This window comes from Bombus affinis, chromosome 16, assembly GCF_024516045.1.
Source record: "Bombus affinis isolate iyBomAffi1 chromosome 16, iyBomAffi1.2, whole genome shotgun sequence".
Lineage (NCBI taxonomy): Eukaryota > Metazoa > Arthropoda > Insecta > Hymenoptera > Apidae > Bombus > Bombus affinis.
Window position 1 is genome coordinate 6715100 of NC_066359.1, and position 21766 is coordinate 6736865.

At 29.1% G+C, this 21766-nt stretch overlaps 3 protein-coding genes and 1 long non-coding RNA gene across 6 annotated transcripts; 2 read left to right on the forward strand and 2 right to left on the reverse strand.

Annotated features, from left to right (window-relative positions):
• Positions 1-566: 566 nt before the first annotated feature.
• LOC126925631 (uncharacterized) lies at positions 567-2892 on the reverse strand. The gene is made up of 7 exons (XR_007714026.1): positions 2753-2892; positions 1937-2442; positions 1574-1722; positions 1316-1377; positions 1086-1134; positions 849-905; positions 567-672 (listed from the first exon to the last, which is right to left on the reverse strand). It is a non-coding gene; the product is annotated as an uncharacterized LOC126925631 (long non-coding RNA).
• Positions 2893-3450: 558 nt separating this feature from the next.
• LOC126925929 (DNA repair protein complementing XP-C cells homolog) lies at positions 3451-7418 on the forward strand. Its single transcript, XM_050741941.1, has 5 exons — positions 3451-5627; positions 5699-5904; positions 5974-6238; positions 6322-6490; positions 6646-7418. Exons 1-5 carry the CDS (start codon positions 3936-3938, stop codon positions 6996-6998), a joined length of 2685 nt encoding a protein of 894 aa, XP_050597898.1. The 5' UTR covers positions 3451-3935; the 3' UTR covers positions 6999-7418.
• A 151-nt stretch (positions 7419-7569) lies between these two features.
• LOC126925930 (Golgi resident protein GCP60-like) lies at positions 7570-10244 on the forward strand. Its single transcript, XM_050741942.1, has 4 exons — positions 7570-8397; positions 8491-9154; positions 9225-9355; positions 9436-10244. The coding sequence occupies exons 1-4, from the start codon at positions 8363-8365 to the stop codon at positions 9899-9901; spliced, it is 1296 nt and encodes a 431-aa protein (XP_050597899.1). The 5' UTR covers positions 7570-8362; the 3' UTR covers positions 9902-10244.
• On the reverse strand, positions 10181-20642 carry LOC126925927 (THO complex subunit 2). 3 transcript variants are annotated; one of them, XM_050741940.1, is made up of 28 exons: positions 20459-20642; positions 20275-20318; positions 19590-19681; positions 19380-19493; positions 19167-19282; positions 18946-19076; positions 18489-18868; positions 18247-18425; positions 17548-18140; positions 17233-17467; positions 14493-14610; positions 14249-14411; positions 13981-14162; positions 13565-13849; positions 13375-13487; positions 13097-13292; positions 12888-13016; positions 12696-12824; positions 12388-12633; positions 12156-12307; positions 11949-12078; positions 11768-11873; positions 11540-11574; positions 11358-11468; positions 11231-11291; positions 11093-11154; positions 10485-10549; positions 10181-10370 (listed from the first exon to the last, which is right to left on the reverse strand). In XM_050741940.1, exons 1-28 carry the CDS (start codon positions 20521-20523, stop codon positions 10340-10342), a joined length of 4263 nt encoding a protein of 1420 aa, XP_050597897.1. In that variant the 5' UTR covers positions 20524-20642; the 3' UTR covers positions 10181-10339. The 3 variants fall into 3 exon arrangements, with proteins under 3 accessions (XP_050597897.1, XP_050597896.1, XP_050597895.1); XM_050741939.1 differs by having other exon boundaries at positions 12376-12633; positions 13568-13849; positions 20459-20641; XM_050741938.1 differs by having other exon boundaries at positions 12376-12633; positions 20459-20641.
• Between the last annotated feature and the right edge of the window lie 1124 nt (positions 20643-21766).

The window sequence follows — 21766 nt, forward strand, 5'->3', positions numbered from 1 at the left end:
TAATTGAATTTAGAGCAGCATTGGCTTTTTGTGAATTTGTTTAACAATAAAATTCATCTAGTCCGAACTATCTTTGTTTTACTTTACAATATTATTCACATATGACATATATCATACATCTTTTATTAATTAAACAGAAAATATTATTCAGCCTACCCAATCTTATTTCAAGATGTTTTATATAACACGTACACGTACGTAAGTGTACAAATATTTTTACAAGGTAATGTACATATACATACAGCTATCTCCACTGTGATAGTCGCCAATAATAATATAGTGATATCAGCCTTGTGGTCAGTGTGACAGCTCATGTACCAACAACATTATGTTATCCCAGTGTAATAGACAACCTTGTCTTTTAATGGCCTGTATTCCATAATAGAGTTAATCACTATCCTTGGCACACATACTATCTAAGAGTATCAATTTACACATTTATTGATATGAAGGAAAACTAGTAATAAACTATGGTGAAAGTAAGTAGTGGAAAATACATCTATTCTTCTATCTTTCTTACTCTATTGTATAAATTGTAGAGAAACATATGCATATAAGAACAAGTCTTTAGTTAGAAAATCGTATATATTCATAAAAGGTATATATACATATGACTTAATTAGTTTAAGAACAAATTCGTATTGGTATTCAATTCCTGTCTTCCAAGTTTGTCTGAAACAAAAATTAATAACACATTAGGTTTTATATCATTAAATAATTTAAAATATATATATAGTTTAAATTCAGTGGAAAAACTAATTATCACTAAAGCTCATAGCGTATATTAAAAGCATCACTATAGTAACTGAATTTGAATTTTTTCTATTGAATTATTTAACATACTGTACCTTTTTATTATTTGTCTTCTGGTATTAAACTTTGTAATTAATATATGTGCAAAACACCTATGAACAAAAAATAAGTTTTTTTAAAATCAACATATTTACATTAAAATTGCATAAATTAAAGTTGCAATTCAGTGAGGGCAAGATGTTTTCATTTTATAATAAATCATATTAGCGTATATTATTAGATCATCATCTTAATTCCTAATAAAATTATGTTCTTTTTATACAGTTACTCACCTGTTTGAAAAAGTAATGATACACACCGTGCTCAAGTAAATTATAGAATCTGGCAAAAAAACAGATGTTATTACTTTTTAAATTAAAAAAATATATTTTACAACTTAATTGCAATAATAAATTGTAATCAGCAAAAAAAGTAACATCAAATATACTCAGACATATGCTTGTCAAATATCATCATAAACTATTGTAATTTGGAAATATTTATTAATAAAAAAATTATTTACCTTCCTATCTTTAAAAAAAAAAGTTCCATGGTTTAATTATTATTTTCATGAATACATTTTTCCTGCAAAGTAATAATTCGAATTAATCATAATTAAAATATATTACTAGCAAAACTTCATAATATTAAATTTATATATCAGTGAAAGAATATCACCATGTTTGCATGTAAGACAGGGATAACTTTTAAATTACTCATCATAGAAAATTTTTGTAATGCTTTTATGCCTATATTGTAAAACGAACTGCTTTTAAATTACCTTTCTAATATCTTTCTTTTCTCTTTCAAAGTTTAAATTTTTTTCCTATTTCATGTTATATATCTTCTTTATCCCATAGTTATTTATATACTATACATATTACATTTTCATAGGTGTGGTACATATTCAACCATTTTCATTGTTTGCATCTGAAATAATTGAATAGATATTGTTACATATTTCTTATTAAAGATTATGAGTAAAAATCATATTCAATATAACAAATATTCAGGTTTATAATATCTACATTATATTTCTGCTTGACCGGGGCGGTCTATATGAATCATCATATTTCATTCAAATAAATTATAAAAAAAAGATTTAATTTAAAATTATATTTTACTCTGTTTAAGAAAAACTTACCAAGATTATTAATGGAATTTATTACAATGTATTGCAACTCTATTTCTTGCATTTTTCCCCTAGAAAGAAAAACAAACTCAACTTACATACTGCTCAATTAAATAAATTAAATACATATTTTTATAAATCTCTTCAGAAAACTGAATCGCTCATATAATACTCAGACTGGGGCAGTATCATGACATCATATGAAATACTAATTTTTAATGAAATTCGCGTTTGAAAAATTAATCTGAGATGATCTAACGTGAGAATAAAAATATGAAATTCAGAAAATTACTGAAAAATAACTAGAGAAGAATGAAGTGGAAATTGAATCACAGCAGTCACCAAGCTAATGCAATAAAATTAAAAAGATATTCTATTTTTGCAATAAATATTTTGTTAAACTTGTTTTAAAGAAATGATACTCACCAGAAAACTTGCAAACAAGCCGAAACTAAAGATGATCAGCAAGAGGACATCCAAAGCACGTTTCTGACTAATTTTAACGTTTTAAATTAACTCTAGAAGAAAAAATAAATCGAATTCCAAATGATTCATTAAATTAAATCAGGAAAATCAATCACAGGTTAATATATTCAGAGTCGTATTTCTAGGCTGTAATCAAGAAATACTCATACGAACGAGACTATTTACGTATCATCACATAAAATATAAAATCAAAATTCAGAGGAAGCAATAGCAAATTAAAGAAAATATAATGGTAAATGATATGCTGAAATATCTGTTGCTTGAAAAATATCGTATTTTTATGATATTTCGTAATGATGCACGTGATGACTGTAGATTATACAAAATATGAAATACTCTTACCTTACCACTTTCGACGAAATCTAAAATGAAGGAGCAGCGTCCCTTCAACAGAGTTTAAATAGAATTATGGTCTAGGTTCACTTATTTTGAAGAGTGACCTATCGATGTATCAAAAATGCCCTCTAATGGAATTATAGTAAACTATTACAGATATTTTTCGAATCTTATATACACATACAAAATAGAAGGGAAATTTTTGAATTAATAAAAAATATGTTTAATATCGTCTTTTTTTATAACTAGATTTTCGATTTATGTGATTGACTAACAATTCTCAGATTTTGTATATTTATTTAACTCGAGGAAATCGAATAAAATACAATAGTTTTCTCAATTCTTTTACCGAAATCTACTGAATACCTTTTTCTAAAGAAATTAATAAATTTTAATTTATTCATTACTGGTAAATAATGATAACGAATTTGCAAAAACGGATAGGGTTGCAAGAATAGAAAATGTATTTCATTTTCCAGCACTGAAATACTTCAACGCTTCCATTCGAAAATGCTAAGATCTCTAATAAATGCACCCTAGTATGTTATCAACGAAGCAATACATCGCGACCTCAAGATACCCGCAGTCAAAGAAGAAATAACAAAATGTAGTAATAGATATATCAAAAGAATCAACAAACATCGAAACCCCCAATTACTAAATTACTTAATACATCGGACCAAATCCGCAGGCTAAAAAGACACTATCCGTTAGACCTAAACACTAGATTCAACTAGATATTTCTAATAAGTAATATTTACCTATTTATAATATTATTACTTATAAATTATACTTATCTATAATAAGTTAATAAGTTTATTAACTTATTATAAATAATTAGCCATGTCACTGGGCCACGCCAGAGAAACTTACTCAAAATTCTCAATGCAAGAATTGATTGTAAAATACTTGTAAATAAAAAAAATATATATAATACGAGATACGGAAGTACACAAATTGTTCTCATACTAAGATAACATTTCAATAAATAAAAAAAATTTCACAATATAAAATCATGATATCACTGTTGGTACTCAAAATTCTATTTATAATTGTGATTTCAGTAAATATAATAAACAAGACGTAATTTCGTACATTTTGAAACGAAGACTGTTGCAATGTGATACAAGACGTTGACAAGAAACTAATTCGTAGCAAGGAAAATTCTTGTGTTTAAAGCGTTTTTAAAATGAATGGTTTATCAGAAGACGACAGTTCTGATAGTAGTAATGAGTTTCTGGTTGATCCACGGAAAATTAATTTGAATTCTAGTTTCTTCGCGAAAAAGAAGCCTGATGCTGCAGCGGTTGAAGATCGGATTGACACCGAAGATGAGAGCACCGATGACGAGGATCTCGAGGATGTCAGTCAAACAGACAATATCGAACTTTTCACTCAGGTCTTGAAAAACTTAGAATATTCGCAAAAATTTAAACAGAACGATGATAACATTGAAAAGAAAGAATCTCATTCAGACCATTCCATATTACAAGAAAAAGAGGAAAAAGCACTAAAAGTAAAAAAAGAGGTAAAAGATACTACATCGTCTAATGAAATAAACGAACTTTTGCTCCAAGGTGAGTGTAGTATAGGTTCACTTTCTAAAAAAGGCTCTGAAGATGCAATAATAAAGAACGAGGAAGACACTGAGCCTCCTAATGAATACACTATTCCAAAAGATGGTGTCAAGATCGTTTTACCAGGTACTTGTTTAATGATTAACAGAAAGAAGAAGGGGAAGCCAGATTTGAAAGCAATCTTGAAGAAACGATTAAGAGATGCTCAGATATTAGTAGAGAAAGTAGGACTGCTTTGTTGGTTGGCTTATGGCTTTCGTTTGAATGGCCAGATAAATCAGCCTGAAATAATGGCTGGTGTATTATCATTGATCTCTACTTCAAATTATCCAAAAGATAGAATTGATCTTATATATCTAGAAAAGTTTACAAAATGGTTTATGCATGTATTTACATTTGAGCCTGTTGAAAGTAATGGTAATAAACAAATAGATAAAGAAACTTTATTGAAAATATTGAAAGATAAGAAAGTTTCTAACTATAAAGAATTGATATTATTATACGTTGCTACATTGAGAGCATTGGGGTTAAATTGTAGATTGGTTATCTCTCTTTGTCCTCCTCATCGGATATATAATAATAACCCACTTTTTAAATTAGATAAAGAGCCAGAACCTGCGGGGAAAGATAAATCTAATGTAACTAAAAAGAGAAGTTCAAAGAAAAAGGAAGAAAAAGAGATAACTTCTGATAAAACAAATGTGATTCAAAATAGTTCCGAGGCCAAAAAAAATGCTAATGCAGAAGCCAAAAAGAGAGCAGTTAAAATTTTACATTCGAAATTGCAGACTTGTAAGGGCAAAAACAAATCTGATACTAGTAAAGACTCTAACAGTGAAGGCAAAGTAACTAAAAAATCAAATACTAAAAGTACTGAAAAAAAAGATGAATCTGGATCTGCAGAACAGGAAAAGAGTATGTCTAGCTTAAGACAATTAAGATCTCGGAAAGTTAATATCAATTCTGAAGATAATAAAGCAAGAAAGTCTACAGACTTGTCTTCAAAGGTTGATGGCACAAAATCAAAATATTATATAGAAGAAGATTCAACAGATTCTGAAGCAGAATTTCAGCCTAAACCAAAACTTTCAGTGAGGAAGAGTAATGATAAGGAAGAGGCATTACAAAGTTCTAAGAACACTATAAAAAAAAGCAGAAAATTAGTATCCTCTGATAGCGAAGATCAAACAAACAAAACCAAGAAAAGGCAAGATATTTGGGCTGAAATATATTTAGAGTCAGAAGAAAGTTGGATTTGTACGAGTGTATTGGATGAAAAAATCCATTGCATACCTGAAATATATGTAAGTAATTTATGAACCAGTTCATATTATATCTACTAAAGTATGGTAATAACAATTGCACTCTGTTATAGAAAAAAGCAACGAAACCTGTACTGTATGTAGTAGCTTGGAATTCTGAAGGTTTAGTAAAAGACGTGACTAGACGCTATTGTGCACAATGGCTTACAGTCACACGTAAGCAACGAGTTGATGAAAAATGGTGGCTTGAAACCTTGTCTTATTGGAAAGAAAAAAATACTGCTATTTCTAGAGCTGAAGATGAAATGCTATTACAAAAGTATTTTATATATTTAAATATTTTTACTTATCACAATACTTCTTTATCTGACAGTTTCATTTATTCTAGGGAGTTGGAGCAGCCTTTGCCTAGAACGCTTAGCGAGATCAAAGGTCATCCATTATACGTCATTCAAAGACATTTACTCAAATTTGAAGCATTGTATCCTCCAGATTGTGTACCTTTAGGACATACTTCTACTGGTGAACCCATTTACTCTCGCCATTGTGTACATACTATTCGTTCAAGGGAAACTTGGCTAAAAGAAGCCAGAGTCGTAAAACCAAATCAAGAGGCCTATAAAATAGTCAAAGCTCGTCCAAAATACGATAAAGTATATATAATTATTTCAATCTTTTCATTCGTAAATATTTATTCTATAATAATTAAATTTGTAAAATGATTTAATTACAATAGCTTTCGGGAATGAAAATTAAGGATTCGCCACTGGAATTATTTGGTGAATGGCAAACTATGGAATATGAACCACCAGTAGCCAAGGACGGTATTGTTCCACGAAATGAGTATGGAAATGTTGATTTATTTAAACAACGTATGCTTCCAAAAGGCACCGTTCATATAAATCGTAAGTTCTTAAGGAATTAATTGATACATATCATTGATACATATTGATACATATGTACCATATGTGTTTCGCAGCAAATGTATAAAAATTAATAGAAATAATTATAATGATTGATAAAAATGGAAATTAAGACTAATATATATATCATGATGTAGTTCCAGGATTAAATCGAATCGCACGGAAGCTTAATATTGATTGTGCACCAGCCGTAGTAGGCTTTAATTTTGGAAGTATGGGTGCAGTTCCTGCACTCGAAGGTTACGTTGTTTGTTCTGAATACGAAGATACTTTACGAGAAGCTTGGGAAGCTGAACAAGTTGAGGCAATTAAACGAACTAAAGAAAAGCAAGAGAAACGAGTTTATGGAAATTGGAAGAGACTGATTCAAGGTTTGCTCATAAGAGAGCGACTAGCAACGAGATACGAGTTTACGGAAGAAACAAAATCGGCAACTAATAAACGGGCGAAACATAAGAAAACAGACGTAAAGAAGACTAAAGTATTTTAAACCGTAAAACGAAATTATGAATCATTTTGTAAAAACCTTAATATTATTTTGTTACTACTTATAATTTCAAGTAAGAACATAATCTTTTCTGAATACGAAGATATTTTACGAGAAGCTTGGGAAGCTGAACAAGTTAAGGCAATTAAACGAACTAAAGAAAAGCAAGAGAAACGAGTTTATGGAAATTGGAAGAGACTGATTCAAGGTTTGCTCATATGAGAGTGACTAGCAACAAGATACGAGTTTAGGGAGGAAACAAAATCAGCAACTAATAATAATAATAATAAACTAATGATAATAAACTAATAATAAGGCAGCTATTACTATTATATTTATTTCAGTATTATAAACAATCGTGCCAGATAGATTTTTGTAAATGAAACTTGTATAAAATTTTAATATATATGTCTTTCAAATGTACTTTCGTTTGATATTTTTCACATTGTATTTTGCTATAATACATGCAGCTAGTGTTTCTATATTTTTTTAAGATGATGTAACCCCTTGGCATACAATGACGTCTGGGAGACGTCATCCATTTCATGTGCCATTGTAGACTTTGACGTCTCCGATATGTCAAGAACAGTTCCTGGCGAACGCCGAAAATCAGGCATCGATTCTGTTTTATTTAATATTGATTTAATTTAATAAAAAATGTCTAGTTTCTCTTCATGTTTCGAAATGTATCATACTTTATAGAATTATTAATTTATTATTTTATAATGTTACTTAATTACTGTCCATGAACATCATATATCAACCTGATTAAATATTATACAGCAATGTAAATTTCAAAATAAAATGTTCTGTTTCTAAGCTTGCATATAACTGTTCAGTTGAGTTGCGTGTTGTTTTACTGGTTGAATATATATAAATATCTATTTAATTTAGTGTATTAATGATAATTATGATTAGATTGCAGATTTTTATGCATCTATAAGAAATTTACATTTATAGAAAATCTGTAAGAAATATTTGAAAGTACAAAATTGCGCAGAATGTACATAGTACGAACGTTCCCAACGAGGTTCTACTTTTATAGTTATATTCTCAAAAATACGAATTTGCATAAAAATCCGCTGTATAATTATGATACTTAATTTATATAGGATATTCCTATAGAATGTACACAAATGTAGGCAATATTTAAAGAACTATATGCATAATAAATTAATATATATTTATATAAATGTTGTATTTATCGCTTTAGAACCGTTATTATTTGAATATTATCGACAGATCGATATATAACATATGGGATTTGAACTTTGTATACATATAGAACAGTGTTTACTAAATAATAAAGAAATTGAATCTTTTATAGAAAAGCTTTTATGATAATTATTTCAGATTTTTAATGTAATATGGACCCAGAATATTATTCTACTTTGTACAAATGGTAAGTTATACAAAATTTGAAAATTACTACGAAGAAATTTTAAGGTTAAATAAATGATAACTCGTATTTTATTATTTGGTTTTATGTTTCAAGGTTTGAAAAATGTGGGATAATATCAAACATAAGAACGCATCTTCGTCAAAATTTAATAAATGCATTAAAAAATAAAGATGTTGTTTTAAAAAATGATGAGCCTAAATCTGCAAAACAGTACGTTTATGATTTACTAGTAGCAGAATATTTATTTAATCACAATTACGCATACACACTATCTGTATTTGCTAGTGAAGCACCACTGTTAATTAACTTTTCTACTAAGACAGTTCAAAAAACCGATGGCAGCAAGGAGGAGAATAATGAAAAATTGCAAAGTGATTATATATTGCATGTTTTGGAAACATTAGGTATCAATCCGCATGATCCTAAAGGACAGTATGTTATATCGCAGTACATAGAAAATGATATGCCTTTGCTTTTATGTATATTAAGGTGTATAACTATGTTTTCCTATAACATACACAATGATGTGCCCATAAGAGAAAATATATCTCTTTGTAATGAATCCACGCAAACTGAATTTTCTTGGCAAGCTCACAGTTTATATGTAGAAAAATTAGTTGCATTGAAAAGAAAAATATCCATGCACAAACAAATAGTTGACAATAAGTTGCGCCAAAGAGAAATGATGTTAAAAGAACAGGCAATGTTCATTGAGCAACAACTTGCAACATTAAATATAAAATTGCATCAAGTTCAGGTAGTACAAATTTTTATTCTATAATTAGTTCAACTAAAATAAAATAACAAAATATAAATCTTTTTTATAGAATGTTATGCATAATATGAGTTTGAAAGAAAGACAACTAAAAGAAAGAAGACAAAATAATGAACGACAAGTTTTGCAAAAAGAAATGGAATTAACATCAAAGGAAAGATTGTTGTTACAAGAAGCAGATAGGTATAATATATGATTTATAACATTAATATTCATAAAATTAACAATTTCTTTTTTGTTATTACATATTCTGATTTACATAGATTGCAAAAGGAGCAAGATGACTATAAAAAATTAGAAGAACAATTAAAAAAAACATATGATCAGAAAGGTGTACAAACTGAAGATCTAGTAGAATCATCTAATCATTATTTACGAAACATTGAAATACAAACAGATATTGTAAACGATATAAAACAAGAGGATAAAATTGAGGTTCTTACTAGAGAAAAGGAAGAATTAAATGCTCTTATCCAAGATCAACAATTAAGAATAGAACAGATAACACAACGGGCTCTTCAGTTGTCTCAACAAGTAGAAGGAATACGTTCATTAAGACCCATTAACATAGAAGTTCCAACACAAACTGTTAATACAAATACAGTTATTAGCGAAAGTAGTTCAACGGAAGATATTCTCCAGGATGCGAAGATGAGACTTAAACGTTTAGAGGAGGAAAGTTTGAAAGCGGATCAGTATTATTATAATTTCATCAACAACTCTCCATGATATAATAGTTACAGTAATCTAATAGAAGTAAAATGAAAAAAACTGAAAAAAAGATATATAAATGTAATTTGTATAATAAAATATTTATGCTGATTTTTTTATACAGAAAGAAATGTAATATTTCTTCTCGATTATTAAGGAAGAATCGGGAACAATAATGAATGAAACAAATGCCGCATTAATGAATCTTTATTGCGGTCATTGATAAGTCCTATTATAAATTATATAAAATTCGAATCGTATGTACAAATTTAAGACTGAATAGAACATGTACCAAAGTGCTTTTGTTACCTACTTTATTTTATAAAATTGGACGTTAATATAATATACAATTTATTCGCTATCTTTTTTCTTTATTATTTGTATTCTACCTTAATTACATGCAACACCAAACGTAGTATATAAAATGTTAAGTCAAATTTTTTCCATTGTTGTACATCATCTTCGTTTGGGATCCGAACTTCTCCTAGTACTCAGAATTAAGGATCATATTTCTCTATTTTTTTAATAATTGAAAATTGAAATTTTCTTATGTTAAAGAACTGCGATATTTTCTCTATTAATATGTATCGTCAAAGGATATTGTTTGTCCCGGCTTTCGCGGCCCTCCCGTTCATGAGTACGTTCCTTTGTGTAGGGTGACTTTTCCTGAAAATACATTCTCATATGAATCTTCTGAATGCCATGCTATCCTGCAATTGGCGTTTGGGTATTTGATAGTATCACCTAGTTTTTCTGGTCTTTGCTATTGTCTCCCATTTCGTCTTTTCAATGTACTCGAAGCGGACGTCTTTATCAACTAAGGGGTCAAGGAATAGTGTTAGAAAAATGATTAAAAAGTTAATTTATGGGCAGAAATGTTTAGGACAAAATGTAAGACTGATGTAACGGGATTTATGAAAAAAAGTGTGGCACGTTCTTTACGAAATGTGTTATCTTCTACATTTTTATCAATAGGACTGTTACACGCAAGTCTCTTTCAAGTTCTTTATGTTTTTTGTACGTATGGGAAAGACAAGTAATGACCTACTTATGACCATTTCAACAATACGCAAATACCTTAGAAAATCTATTCAATCGAATATAATACGAATGAAGTATTCAAAATTATTCGAATGTATCTTAATAAAGATACAATTTCTTATATCTTCGATACATGAATAGTGAAAAATTTCAATTAGAATTACTAACCTTGTTATAATGATGTTTTTCCCTATGCTCGGGGATATCACCATTTTGATGTGTTCCTTTTGCTGAAAACCATCCTCATTATTTATATAAAGAGACTGATGTTAGAACAGATTTTATATTATTTGAAAAAATATTTACCTTTATCATCATCTTTTCTTCTTTTCTGTTCGGTTGTTACTGCTGATTCGTCTGTCCTATCCTGCAAGATACGAAAAAAGCTAGAATATGTTATTAATGTGTCATTTATTAAAAATTTGAGGCATACCCTTTTTCGTGCAAATTTCTTTTCCCTGCGCAATTCTTTCTGTTCGTCCCTTATTTTGCCTTTACTCGAGCGTTCTTTTTTGTCAAGACTTCCTTCAGCACGTCTACCCTCCTGTTAACATTAAAAATCAAATTATACAAATATACAGGAAAAATATCATTGTAAAATTTAATAATTCTTACCTTTTGTACATTCTCAACTTTTCTTCTTTTGGCATCTGAAATTAAAGATTATTGGTTTTGTAATTTGGAATAAATTGGAATATATATATATATATGTAATACACGTATTTTTTGCCTAAGTACTTTCTTTTATTGTGTTAGCAGTTGACACAGCTTTATATTCTCTAAAAAATATTATAAGAAACTGTGATTATGTAATGGCAATAATTAGAACTTTTTAATGCAAACCTCTATCTGATCCATCTTGCGTGGGTCCAGAACTAGCACTACTATTTGATACACTAGAAAGGTCACGGTCTAAATTATCTACACTACTGCCATAATAGTGTTCCTCCTGTAATTAAATTAATAACATGACAATGCACTTATTACACAATATAGAATAATTTTTCAACAAATCTATAGTTACTTTATAGTATTTTCGGTCTTTTTTATCTATTGCGTCCTCTTCCTTAATCTCGTCCTTTTTTAAATGTTTGTCTTTCCCTTCAGAACTTTCCTTGCTTTCTTCTTTTTTTCTAATTTTTTCCGAGCTGTCACTATATTTAATAAAAGCTCGGTAAAATCTTCTGATTATTTGCGAAGTAAAAATTGAAATATGTGTCACTCGACTTACTGATGCAATTGATTCGATGCACTTCGTTTTTCTCGTTGATCTTTACTCTCTTTCTCTATCCTAGAGTCGCCGTTTGTAATTTCTTTACTCGATATTCCATCGCCAGCTTTATCCGAATTATCACTATTTGAAGTATCTTGTGTTTTTCCAGTCTATTAGATAAATACAAAAATTGATTTTTAAGTAAGAAAAATAAAAATGAAATAAAAATAAGGCAGACCTTATCCCCTACGTGATGAAAATCTGCTTCGCGAATCATATTTGGAGTTTTGGCTTTTAATTGGCCACTGTACGACGTTGCTAGTACGTGCAAATCTTGGCGTTGTCCACGTTCCTCCTCTCTCACTTTTTCTACTTTACGTTCAAGAATTTGAGATAATTTTGCCAGAACAGGGAAATGTGGTAATATTTTTATTAATATTATCAAGGAATTTCTTATTTGTACGTAGTCCTTAGAATCCAAACAAACTACAATCGCCTGTATAAATGATGCATATTAAATTACAGTTAAAAAAAAATTTTATCACACAAAATCATTACCTTTGTAATTTTGTAATGCCACTTATGACACACGTGTCTGTAATTTTCAAATCCTACCATATCATTGGCTTCAGAGAATTGATTGCTAACTCGGAATTTTGTTACAAATCCCGGATAATTGCTACATTCCTAAAAGAAGGATAAACATATAAAATCATCTGGATTTATTGAGTATGTTATAAAATAATATACCTTATCGAATATGGCTTTCTCAGAGTGCCACCTCATTACCGTTTCCAGCATGGCGCATAAAAATCTTCCATAACGATTCGCTTCGTTTTCGGTACATGAGGTAACTGAATATGTTATATCACAGAAAAGCTATAAGATTAAATATTACGTGATAAATAATGCAATATGTGATACATAAAGTGAGTAAATTTTCAATAAATTATAGTTACTCTGTCATAGCAAAGAAGGGTTGAAAAATTCGCAGTCTTTAAAGAATGTATAGTATGAACGAATTTGGCGCAATACATGGCATCCACGGTTGTAAATGTACATCGAGGAAACAGACACAGTTGTAGGAATTGCGTTATCGTTTCATTTTTAGCTGATTTTGCACTTCGGGATAAAAACCATGTATCTTTCTCTTGTCTAATAAAGTGGTATTAATAAAACAATATTATTAAAAGGTTTTTCCACAGAGCATATAAATGTTAAATTGAACAAATTTTACCTTAGATATGCAAATACTTTTTCAACGTGCTCTTCCTGTTTTCTCCTTTCATCTTGTAGTTTCTCAATTAGAGTCGTATATCTTTCTTGCTCTTTCTTCCCCTTGCTAACATTCTTGAAAAAGAAAAAGGTATATTAATTTAAAAGCGAACTATAAAAATCGCTGTTAGAATAAAAAGGTATTAACACACCACATCTTTGGAATCGGCGCTTTGTGCCGCAAGTTGCTTTAATTTGTTAATTTCTCTCTGATAACTCTCCACAGGAACATACAAATCGTACATAGATAAGGACCAAAATGTCACCAGGAACTGTGGCGAGATATCCTCCCATACTTTCAATGGATGTAAAGGTCTGACTGACTGAGCAACAGGTGCCATAACTGCTTGTGCAGCTTCTGCGTACTTAGCTTGCTTCATAGCAGTTGACATCTTTTTGTAATTTGGATCAGCTTTACGTAAGGCATCATACTTAATCTGAGAACATGTAAAATTAGATCTGTTCAATAACAATACTCCCTAAATTGGTAATTATATCTTTATCGATTAATGTAATGGCTATTTTCTCATATACAATTGTAATATTTATTATAAAAAAAGAAACTTACATTAATGGCATGTGCAAACATTGGTCTTGCAAGAAAAAATGCGACATCAGAATGTATATGATTGTCCTGGAGCATAGAATGTATGGAGGGAAGTCTTTCTACATATTCATCTACTGTCATAGTGGATCCCAAGAAAGTACCAAATTGAACTAATGTATCTTGACACTGATCATATAGTTTTCCTATGATTTTAAATACACAAATTGTCAATAAATTTTTTTTTAATATTAAGAGAATAAAACATTAAAAATATTACTATAATGCTTACCCACAAGTTTAAGATGAGATTTATCTGTTTCCCTATACACAACACAGTGTTTTTGCTGTGCCATTAAAAGACATAGTGCTACAGCAAGATCATGTTCAGCTAGAGCTTCTTTTAAACGTTGTGATGATTTCTTTGTATTGCGTACTTGACTGAAGTAACCAGCCTGGAACATTTTGTATAATTGTAAAACATTTTTATAATAGATATCTATGTATAGATTAATTAAATATATTAATAAAATTACTTCATTTTTTAATAAGTCTCCACCTGCCATGGCATCTAACTGATCCGAAGTCATCTCTTCAGCGGCTTCGATACCCGCCATCTTTTGTACTATTTCTTTCAATATTAATAAATCTAGGCTGAAAATAAAAGTGAGCAATAATATAAGATAATTATTATTTATCTCAAGTTTATTATTCCCATTGTGCAATATTACGCGATTTTCGTAGGCATTATTATGCAAGATACTTTAAGAATACTACTATCGATACTTTACGAATAAAAATGATTGCTAACGAATACTTTTAAATAACTTCAAAAATAAAAATTGGAATATGATAAATGAAAACATAAGAAATGAGATTATTGCGTAAGAGAATATATGCGTAATTTTAATAGTTATGAGATTTTTATATGATGTTATAATATAAATGAACTTATATATCTAAAAGTTATTAAATAATTTTTCTCCTTTTCCTTCATTTTTAAATCTATAGCGATAAGACTTAAATCCTATCTCCGTGTTTTCTACAAAATACAAATCTACTAATAATACTATTTTTTAATGTATAACAGATTTATAATCTGTGTTAATTCTTTCTTTTTTTAATATATCTAGTGTTGTATTTTGCAATAAACATCTCTACTGTTCCCTTGCAAACTATTATAAGGAATCCTCGTTTCATACTTTTTATTGCAGAGATTCATACATTTGCTTAGCCTTTATCACCTTTTGTTCTATATCTGTTCCATTCAAATTATATTATCCAAAGCCTTTTGTCCATTAATTAAAATTTTAATATTTCTCTCTTTTTTTACAAACTTTTTAATACCTAGGAAGAAAAAGTACAATTCAAAATATTTTAATATGTTCGAAACATGCTTTACCAATATTAAAATCTCTTAAATAAATACCAAAGCAAGTTTTACAACAAATATTCAGTATTTACCTTGTCCTTCTAGGTTTTCATAGCATTAGTGGCAATATTTCTCACTAATTGTATTTTTTAAATCTGAACTCATTAGCTTTTTCAGCTCTTGTTTTACTTAAATATCTTTGATCAAACATTTTTATCAAATACTATTATTCCATGTTGTTGACATCTTAAGATAATTGATATTTTTACGATGTATAGTTCTCTTTTTATCAGTAATAGAATTTTAAATTATTGTATTTAATATATTATAAATGCGAGTTTCTCTATGATCTTTATATTTGCTTGCAAATTATAATGTTCGATGCTAAGCTGTTTCATTTTCCTATCCATTTATCTTTTACTTACACTGTTTGATTCAGTATTCAATATCAATGTTTCCCTTTCCCACAACATGTTTTTAGTCATTCTTTCAGTTTCCTTTATAGATAAAATGTATATGAATGTATATGCCAAAAACCAGTTATATCTTATACCAAAATAGCAAATTCGTATTTCGTAAAAATATTGCAATAATGGATAACGCTTTGTTAATACAGAAGTGCAGAATAAAATTCATAAAATTTATTCCACTGTTCTTCGATTATTTGTATTTTTATTGAATTTTAAGTAGCTCAATATATAAAAAATGAAAATATATTACAATCAAAGATACGTTTTAAAAGAATGAAGAGAGAATCTTATATTGCCACACATTTGGAATCATCATTAGTAAAGTTCCATTGCAATGAAAAGTTTGTAAATTTTATTTACTCAGTGATACTAGATCTTTCCATTTAGGAACTATTATGGCAGAATGATAGTGTATGTATGTTCACTGCAATTAAAAAGTCTTCATAGTATATTTGTCACAATTCGATTGAATTTTTTTCATGTTTTATGAGCAATAATTATTCTGAAATTACAAATAGTGGATCAAAATTCGTATCTAAATTTTTTTGGTTTCTGTTCGAATATCTCCGTTACCGTATTACACGTGATTCTAAATCACACATGTTCAAAGAAACTCTCTATTTAAAAAATACACTGTTTGTCTGGATAAATCTTAAGCAGAATTGAAATACAATTTACAATTTCTATGTACTCAAGTGTATGAGCTACAAGAGCATAACATATATTTAGTAAAAGGTTTTTGTTGTTAACGGGAAAAAGCTCGTAATTTATTAATGTAGTATTGTGGAAGGGAGGCTTAAGAGATATCGAGCAAACCATAAACAATGTCGCGAGAAAACCTAAGTGCCGACAGGCCCATCAATGTATCGTCGGTCCTTCAATCGAATAGTTACGGGGGCAAGGCCTGCGTAACCCTGGCCACGAGCGGTTACAGAGCACGTGCGTAGTGAAACTTAAAGAGACAAAGGGATGCTAAGGGAGAAAGATGAATTAACAGTCAGTCAGAGAGTGCGAATTGCGTTGTTGAGATAGTGTTGCTAGCGTTGTCGAGAGAGTGTAGTCCGCGTGAGAGAGAGCGTTGGAACCGTGGTGACGAGAGTTGCAAATTAACTATTTAGTTGTCTAATTATAGTATGTTATTGTACTTAGTTCACATTAAACAACTATCGTTTCTTGTTTAACCAATATCTGTTTAATCTATTTTAAATAAACTAATTGTAGTAAGATCCTACACTAGGAAAAATCAGAAAGGGATTAAGAATATCACATTAATGATAATTATTCTTAATTAGCTTAAAAATTTCTGAACTTCTCCCATTATACTCAATATTCAATTAAGTAACTATTACATTATAAAAATGAACGAGAACTTGTACAAAATCTAGACAATTACAAACTAACTGAAAAGAAATTAGTTTCTTACATACAACGTACCTTTTTTGTGCTTTAAGTTGATTAGCTACATACTGCAGCAAACCAGTAAGTTCAATATTATACTTCTTAAATATGGCTCCACAAAACGAAGCAAGGGATTGTAGCCAAAGAGATATGCTGGTGCCATCATGTTTAAACCTATCTCTGTCAGCACCAGCTAAAGCTTCCACAAGACAGTAACCAAGTACATCATAAGAAATGTTAGTCAAATATTTTAGGGAATCTACAACAGGTCCTATAACACACGAAATAGTAAAAATTATTTAAAATGAAAACCTCCAAGTTTACGAATGTTTCATAAAATTATTTACATACCTATAAGATTATCATACAATTGGATTTGTATAAGAATGTAATCGAACAATACACCGGGCGAAGAATGTGTAAGTTTGCCTATTGACCTCCCTACGGGCTTTATGGTTTCCTTACTCACTCTTTTCATGATAGACTTAATTTTCTTTTGCGCATCTGCTCGTTTTCTTAAAAGAGCAGCATGTTGCAAAGGTGTATCGTTCTTCCATCGAGCGTACAAACAGTATCGATTCTGATATGGATAGTATTTTAAGATATTCCACAATTCTTCGGCAACGCAACAGTTGCAGTCCATAAACGATAATGATGGCAGTAACGCCACATCGAGAATGGTCAACACGTCGTAATATAAATTGTTATTTTTATCAATTGGTTGCTTATTGGAATCTAACGGACACTGTTTTATGGCTGCATGACACAATCGCATGATTTTGTACATTAAAACAGGATCATGATGTAGATTGGGACCAAGGACTATGAGCATTGGTAATAATTGATCGTGGATCTCCTCGAGACTTTCGATTAGTTTCGGAGCAAGAGAGCTCTTCAATTGTGGAACTCTCCTACCTTGTAATTTTGGCGATATTATACAATTTCTAGAATATAACGTAGCAGGTACAGTTACAGAATTTAATTATTAAAATATACTCTAAATTTGTTTACTTGAATTCTCTGTAACGAAAGTATTAAAATGGAAATTACTTGCGATAAACAGGTTCGATAAGAGATTGAATCATTTTACATAGCGCTAATGCAATTGGACGTTGATCGGTGAAACTGTGTTCGGGTAATCGATTGAATAAATTTTGTGCTACTTCCCAAGCTCCTGTCTCTAGAAGTGCTTCGCATAACCCGAACTTCTGATTACTTGTGTATTTATCCTTATAAAAAATAATGGCGTTAATAAGATCTTTAATAAAATATAATTATATCTGTTTAGATACCTGTGGAGTTTCTTTCTCCTCTGGTACGTCCTCTTTGTCTTTCGTAGAAATTACGCTTAACTTGCGAACATAATCTTTCGCCTGTTTCATTGCCTGTTCGTGTTCTTTGATAATAGTTTTATCATCTGGCACCAACCAAGGCAATATATCATCTAATTTAATGACACCATGTTGTAACATGAGTGCAGTGACTTTTTGTAATGAAAATGGAGTAGCATTGACGGTTGAACAATATTTAAATCCTAAAACTTCGCAGAGTACCTGTTGGTCACTCATATATGATCGAATTAAAGGGATAAAAAGCGCATCATCTTGAGGTCGATTCTCAAAAGTTTCTAATAAAATATCGAGTACCCTATTAGGGTCAAGATTAAAATATCCTAAAAGAATGATATACATATAGTTCCATCCATTTAAAATATACAATTTAGAACATATCGGAACAAAATTTTTTTACCGATAAGGGACTTAACAATTTCCAATATTGATGCTACTTCACTTTCCGGACGTTCCTGATTCAATTCCACTATAAGTTTAGAATATCCTTCGCTTTCCTCCCGAAATAAATTAAATTTCCGTTGTTTATAACTGTAAATAAATGTTTTATATAGATTTCGCTTCATTAATTTAATTTTTATATTGAATATTTTACTTAAACAAATAGGAAAAAATACATACTACAATTTTGTCTTCACTTTAATAAATTTGATTTGGAAATTCTTGTTTTTTAAAGTTCCTACATCTTGCAATGTATCAATTTCTAAACGTTCCTTCAATATCCTATCTGTAAGAAACTATATAGAAAGCAAATGATAAATTAATTATGTCATTAGAAATATTTTAATATGTAGCCAGTAGTTCAGTCACTTTTGTTATCCTATAAAATGATACCTTTTCTGATTCTTTTACAAGATAATAAAAATTATTCCTTTCTTCATTATGTGCCTCCGCATCTATCAGTGTAAATATATCCACTATCGCAGATGGTATTGCTCCATCAATATTCTGCAAATAAATATATTTTAAATAAAAGAGAACTAAAATAAACTAATAGTTGGAAAAATGAATTATTGTAATATTGTCATTGACCATTGATCTTACCGTTAGTTCACCTAATGTCTGAACAACATTGTCCTTTTTTATGTTCCCACGGATTCCATTTGAAATTAATTCGTACAATCCTCTTCTCCATTCTAAAATTAAAGATAACACCACATAAATATGTTAAAAGTATAGAACTATCAAATGATAATTATATATTGTAAAATGTATCTCAAAAATGCAATTCCTCATAATTTATAATTTATAATTTACAGTTACATTTATCAAAATTAAAAATAATGCAAAATTAACAAAGAACTTGAGTATCGACTTTTTATTAATTTGATTGAAATACGAAACAGTTCAAAATTATATTTTATTCACATATATAAACTCTTTTACTTTTTATAATATTCAATGTGTAAAACAATTTTCCACTGAGGTTTTTCATTAAGATATGTATTTGCATAAAAATCCACACTCTAATTATTTACATTCATAGATAAAAGAATATAAGGAAATGTTGGCGATTAAATACATTTTATAAATTTTGAATTTTCGGAATATATTTCTCAGATAACAAACAGGGAGAAATATTTTCTATGTGAACATCGTTTATTTCATAAACAGATGGAAACGTTGATGATATGATAAGTGTGACATTGATAGATTTCAGCGCGCGTAAAATTGTCACTTTGTGTCGAAACATGGCTCAAGCTATTAAGAGAAATTTTTGTAATCTCACCTGCAGTGTTGCCTTCCTTAAATTTGTGCTTGATTAACTTGAGGCTGCAAACAGTTGTTAATTGACAATTAACTCTTCAGAAGAGCGAGAAACAGGAGAGATAAGTTGCAACCATCAATTGCACAGAAGTATGCAATATCAATTCAATATTAATCGAACGCACTTTCGGACGTTAACCACTTACAAATCATTTTTTCCATGTTTATCCCATGCTTTCCATATATCTGTATTCCACACTTTACCAGCCATTTTAATTCCATGAAAAGCTTTTTTATAATTAAAAACAATTGTATCAACATCACAGGTTAATAGACTCCATTTTGACCATTGCAAGCGTCCTCGAAGCTATCGTGGCGCGATCTTTCTTACATCATATATTATATCTAGTCTGGTATCCTTATTGTTAAAATCTGCCTTCTACGTTATTAGTTATTAATAAATAGATTGGAGATCTTTATGCATTTATGGTATATTTGAAGGTATAAAAATGCACACAGAAGTATATTTTTATTTATTTTGTAGTTTGTAATTTACTAACTACTTTGTAGTTTAGACCCTAGTTTCTTATATTGGGTTTTTATTCCTTATACTATATTATATAGATATATTATATATATTCTACAAATGCATATAATATGTAAAAATATCCATAATATGCAATAGATATGCAATAGATATGCAATAGATGAAATAAATTTCCATTTAAATTTCTGTTTCTTTATTTATGCCTACAAAAATATAAAAATGCATTAAAATCCACAATCTATTAATAAAGTATCAGTTGTAAAGAAATAAATATGGCATTAATTACATACATTTATTAGTTTATAAAGTTATTTTTGCTATTGTTTCAAATTTAATTTTAATAAAAGGTTTTTATAAATGTTTTACTTAATAAAAAGTAAAATTAATAATAGGTCATTTTATCTACTTTTCATTTATGAAAAGATTGTATCATAGAAATAAAGTATATATATATATATATTTAGAATTATATATATGTATATAAGGAGGAAATGTAATTATAAAATATTGATTTATTTATTGGTTAAATTTATATTTTATGTAATTCAGAAAACCATACTCTGCCCAGTATACATAATAAAAATCTGAGGAGCACTAAATTTTAATATCTGATTTATAATACATTATAACATAGTAAGCTACGTTTTCGAATATTAATAAAGTATTAGTTAAAGATATAGTATTGATTAAAGAGACATTTAGCGATAAAGTGCTAATCGAATTTCACTGAAAATGTTTTATGAACTACTGGAACTACTAAATCAGTATATTATCCTATCTACTTTTGATTTATGAAAAATATGTTGTTTATCTTATAACAGTATATATAGGATATAAATATAATTATAGAATATTGATTTTCTCAGAAGATTAAATTTATACTTTACGTAACACAAGAAACGAACATACACGCTTTAAATGGTTTCATGGGAAAAATGTAGAAACTGTATTAAATACGAATAATTTT

Bases quoted from the DNA above. Each gene is read 5' to 3' on its own strand.
- LOC126925927 (XM_050741938.1), bottom strand. From the start codon at position 20,523: ATGGCTGGTAAAGTGTGGAATACAGATATATGGAAAGCATGGGATAAA. The intron at 14,163-14,248 runs GTAAGCATTATA...TTAAAATCATAG, and splicing joins ATCTCATCTTAAACTTGTGG to GAAAACTATATGATCAGTGT. The intron at 11,469-11,539 runs GTAAGAATTATT...TAATGTTAACAG, and splicing joins AAGTTGAGAATGTACAAAAG to GAGGGTAGACGTGCTGAAGG.
- LOC126925929 (XM_050741941.1), top strand. From the start codon at position 3,936: ATGAATGGTTTATCAGAAGACGACAGTTCTGATAGTAGTAATGAGTTT. The intron at 6,239-6,321 runs GTATATATAATT...TAATTACAATAG, and splicing joins CTCGTCCAAAATACGATAAA to CTTTCGGGAATGAAAATTAA. The intron at 6,491-6,645 runs GTAAGTTCTTAA...ATCATGATGTAG, and splicing joins AGGCACCGTTCATATAAATC to TTCCAGGATTAAATCGAATC.
- LOC126925930 (XM_050741942.1), top strand. From the start codon at position 8,363: ATGGACCCAGAATATTATTCTACTTTGTACAAATG. The intron at 9,155-9,224 runs GTAGTACAAATT...TCTTTTTTATAG, and splicing joins TAAAATTGCATCAAGTTCAG to AATGTTATGCATAATATGAG. The intron at 9,356-9,435 runs GTATAATATATG...TGATTTACATAG, and splicing joins TTGTTACAAGAAGCAGATAG to ATTGCAAAAGGAGCAAGATG.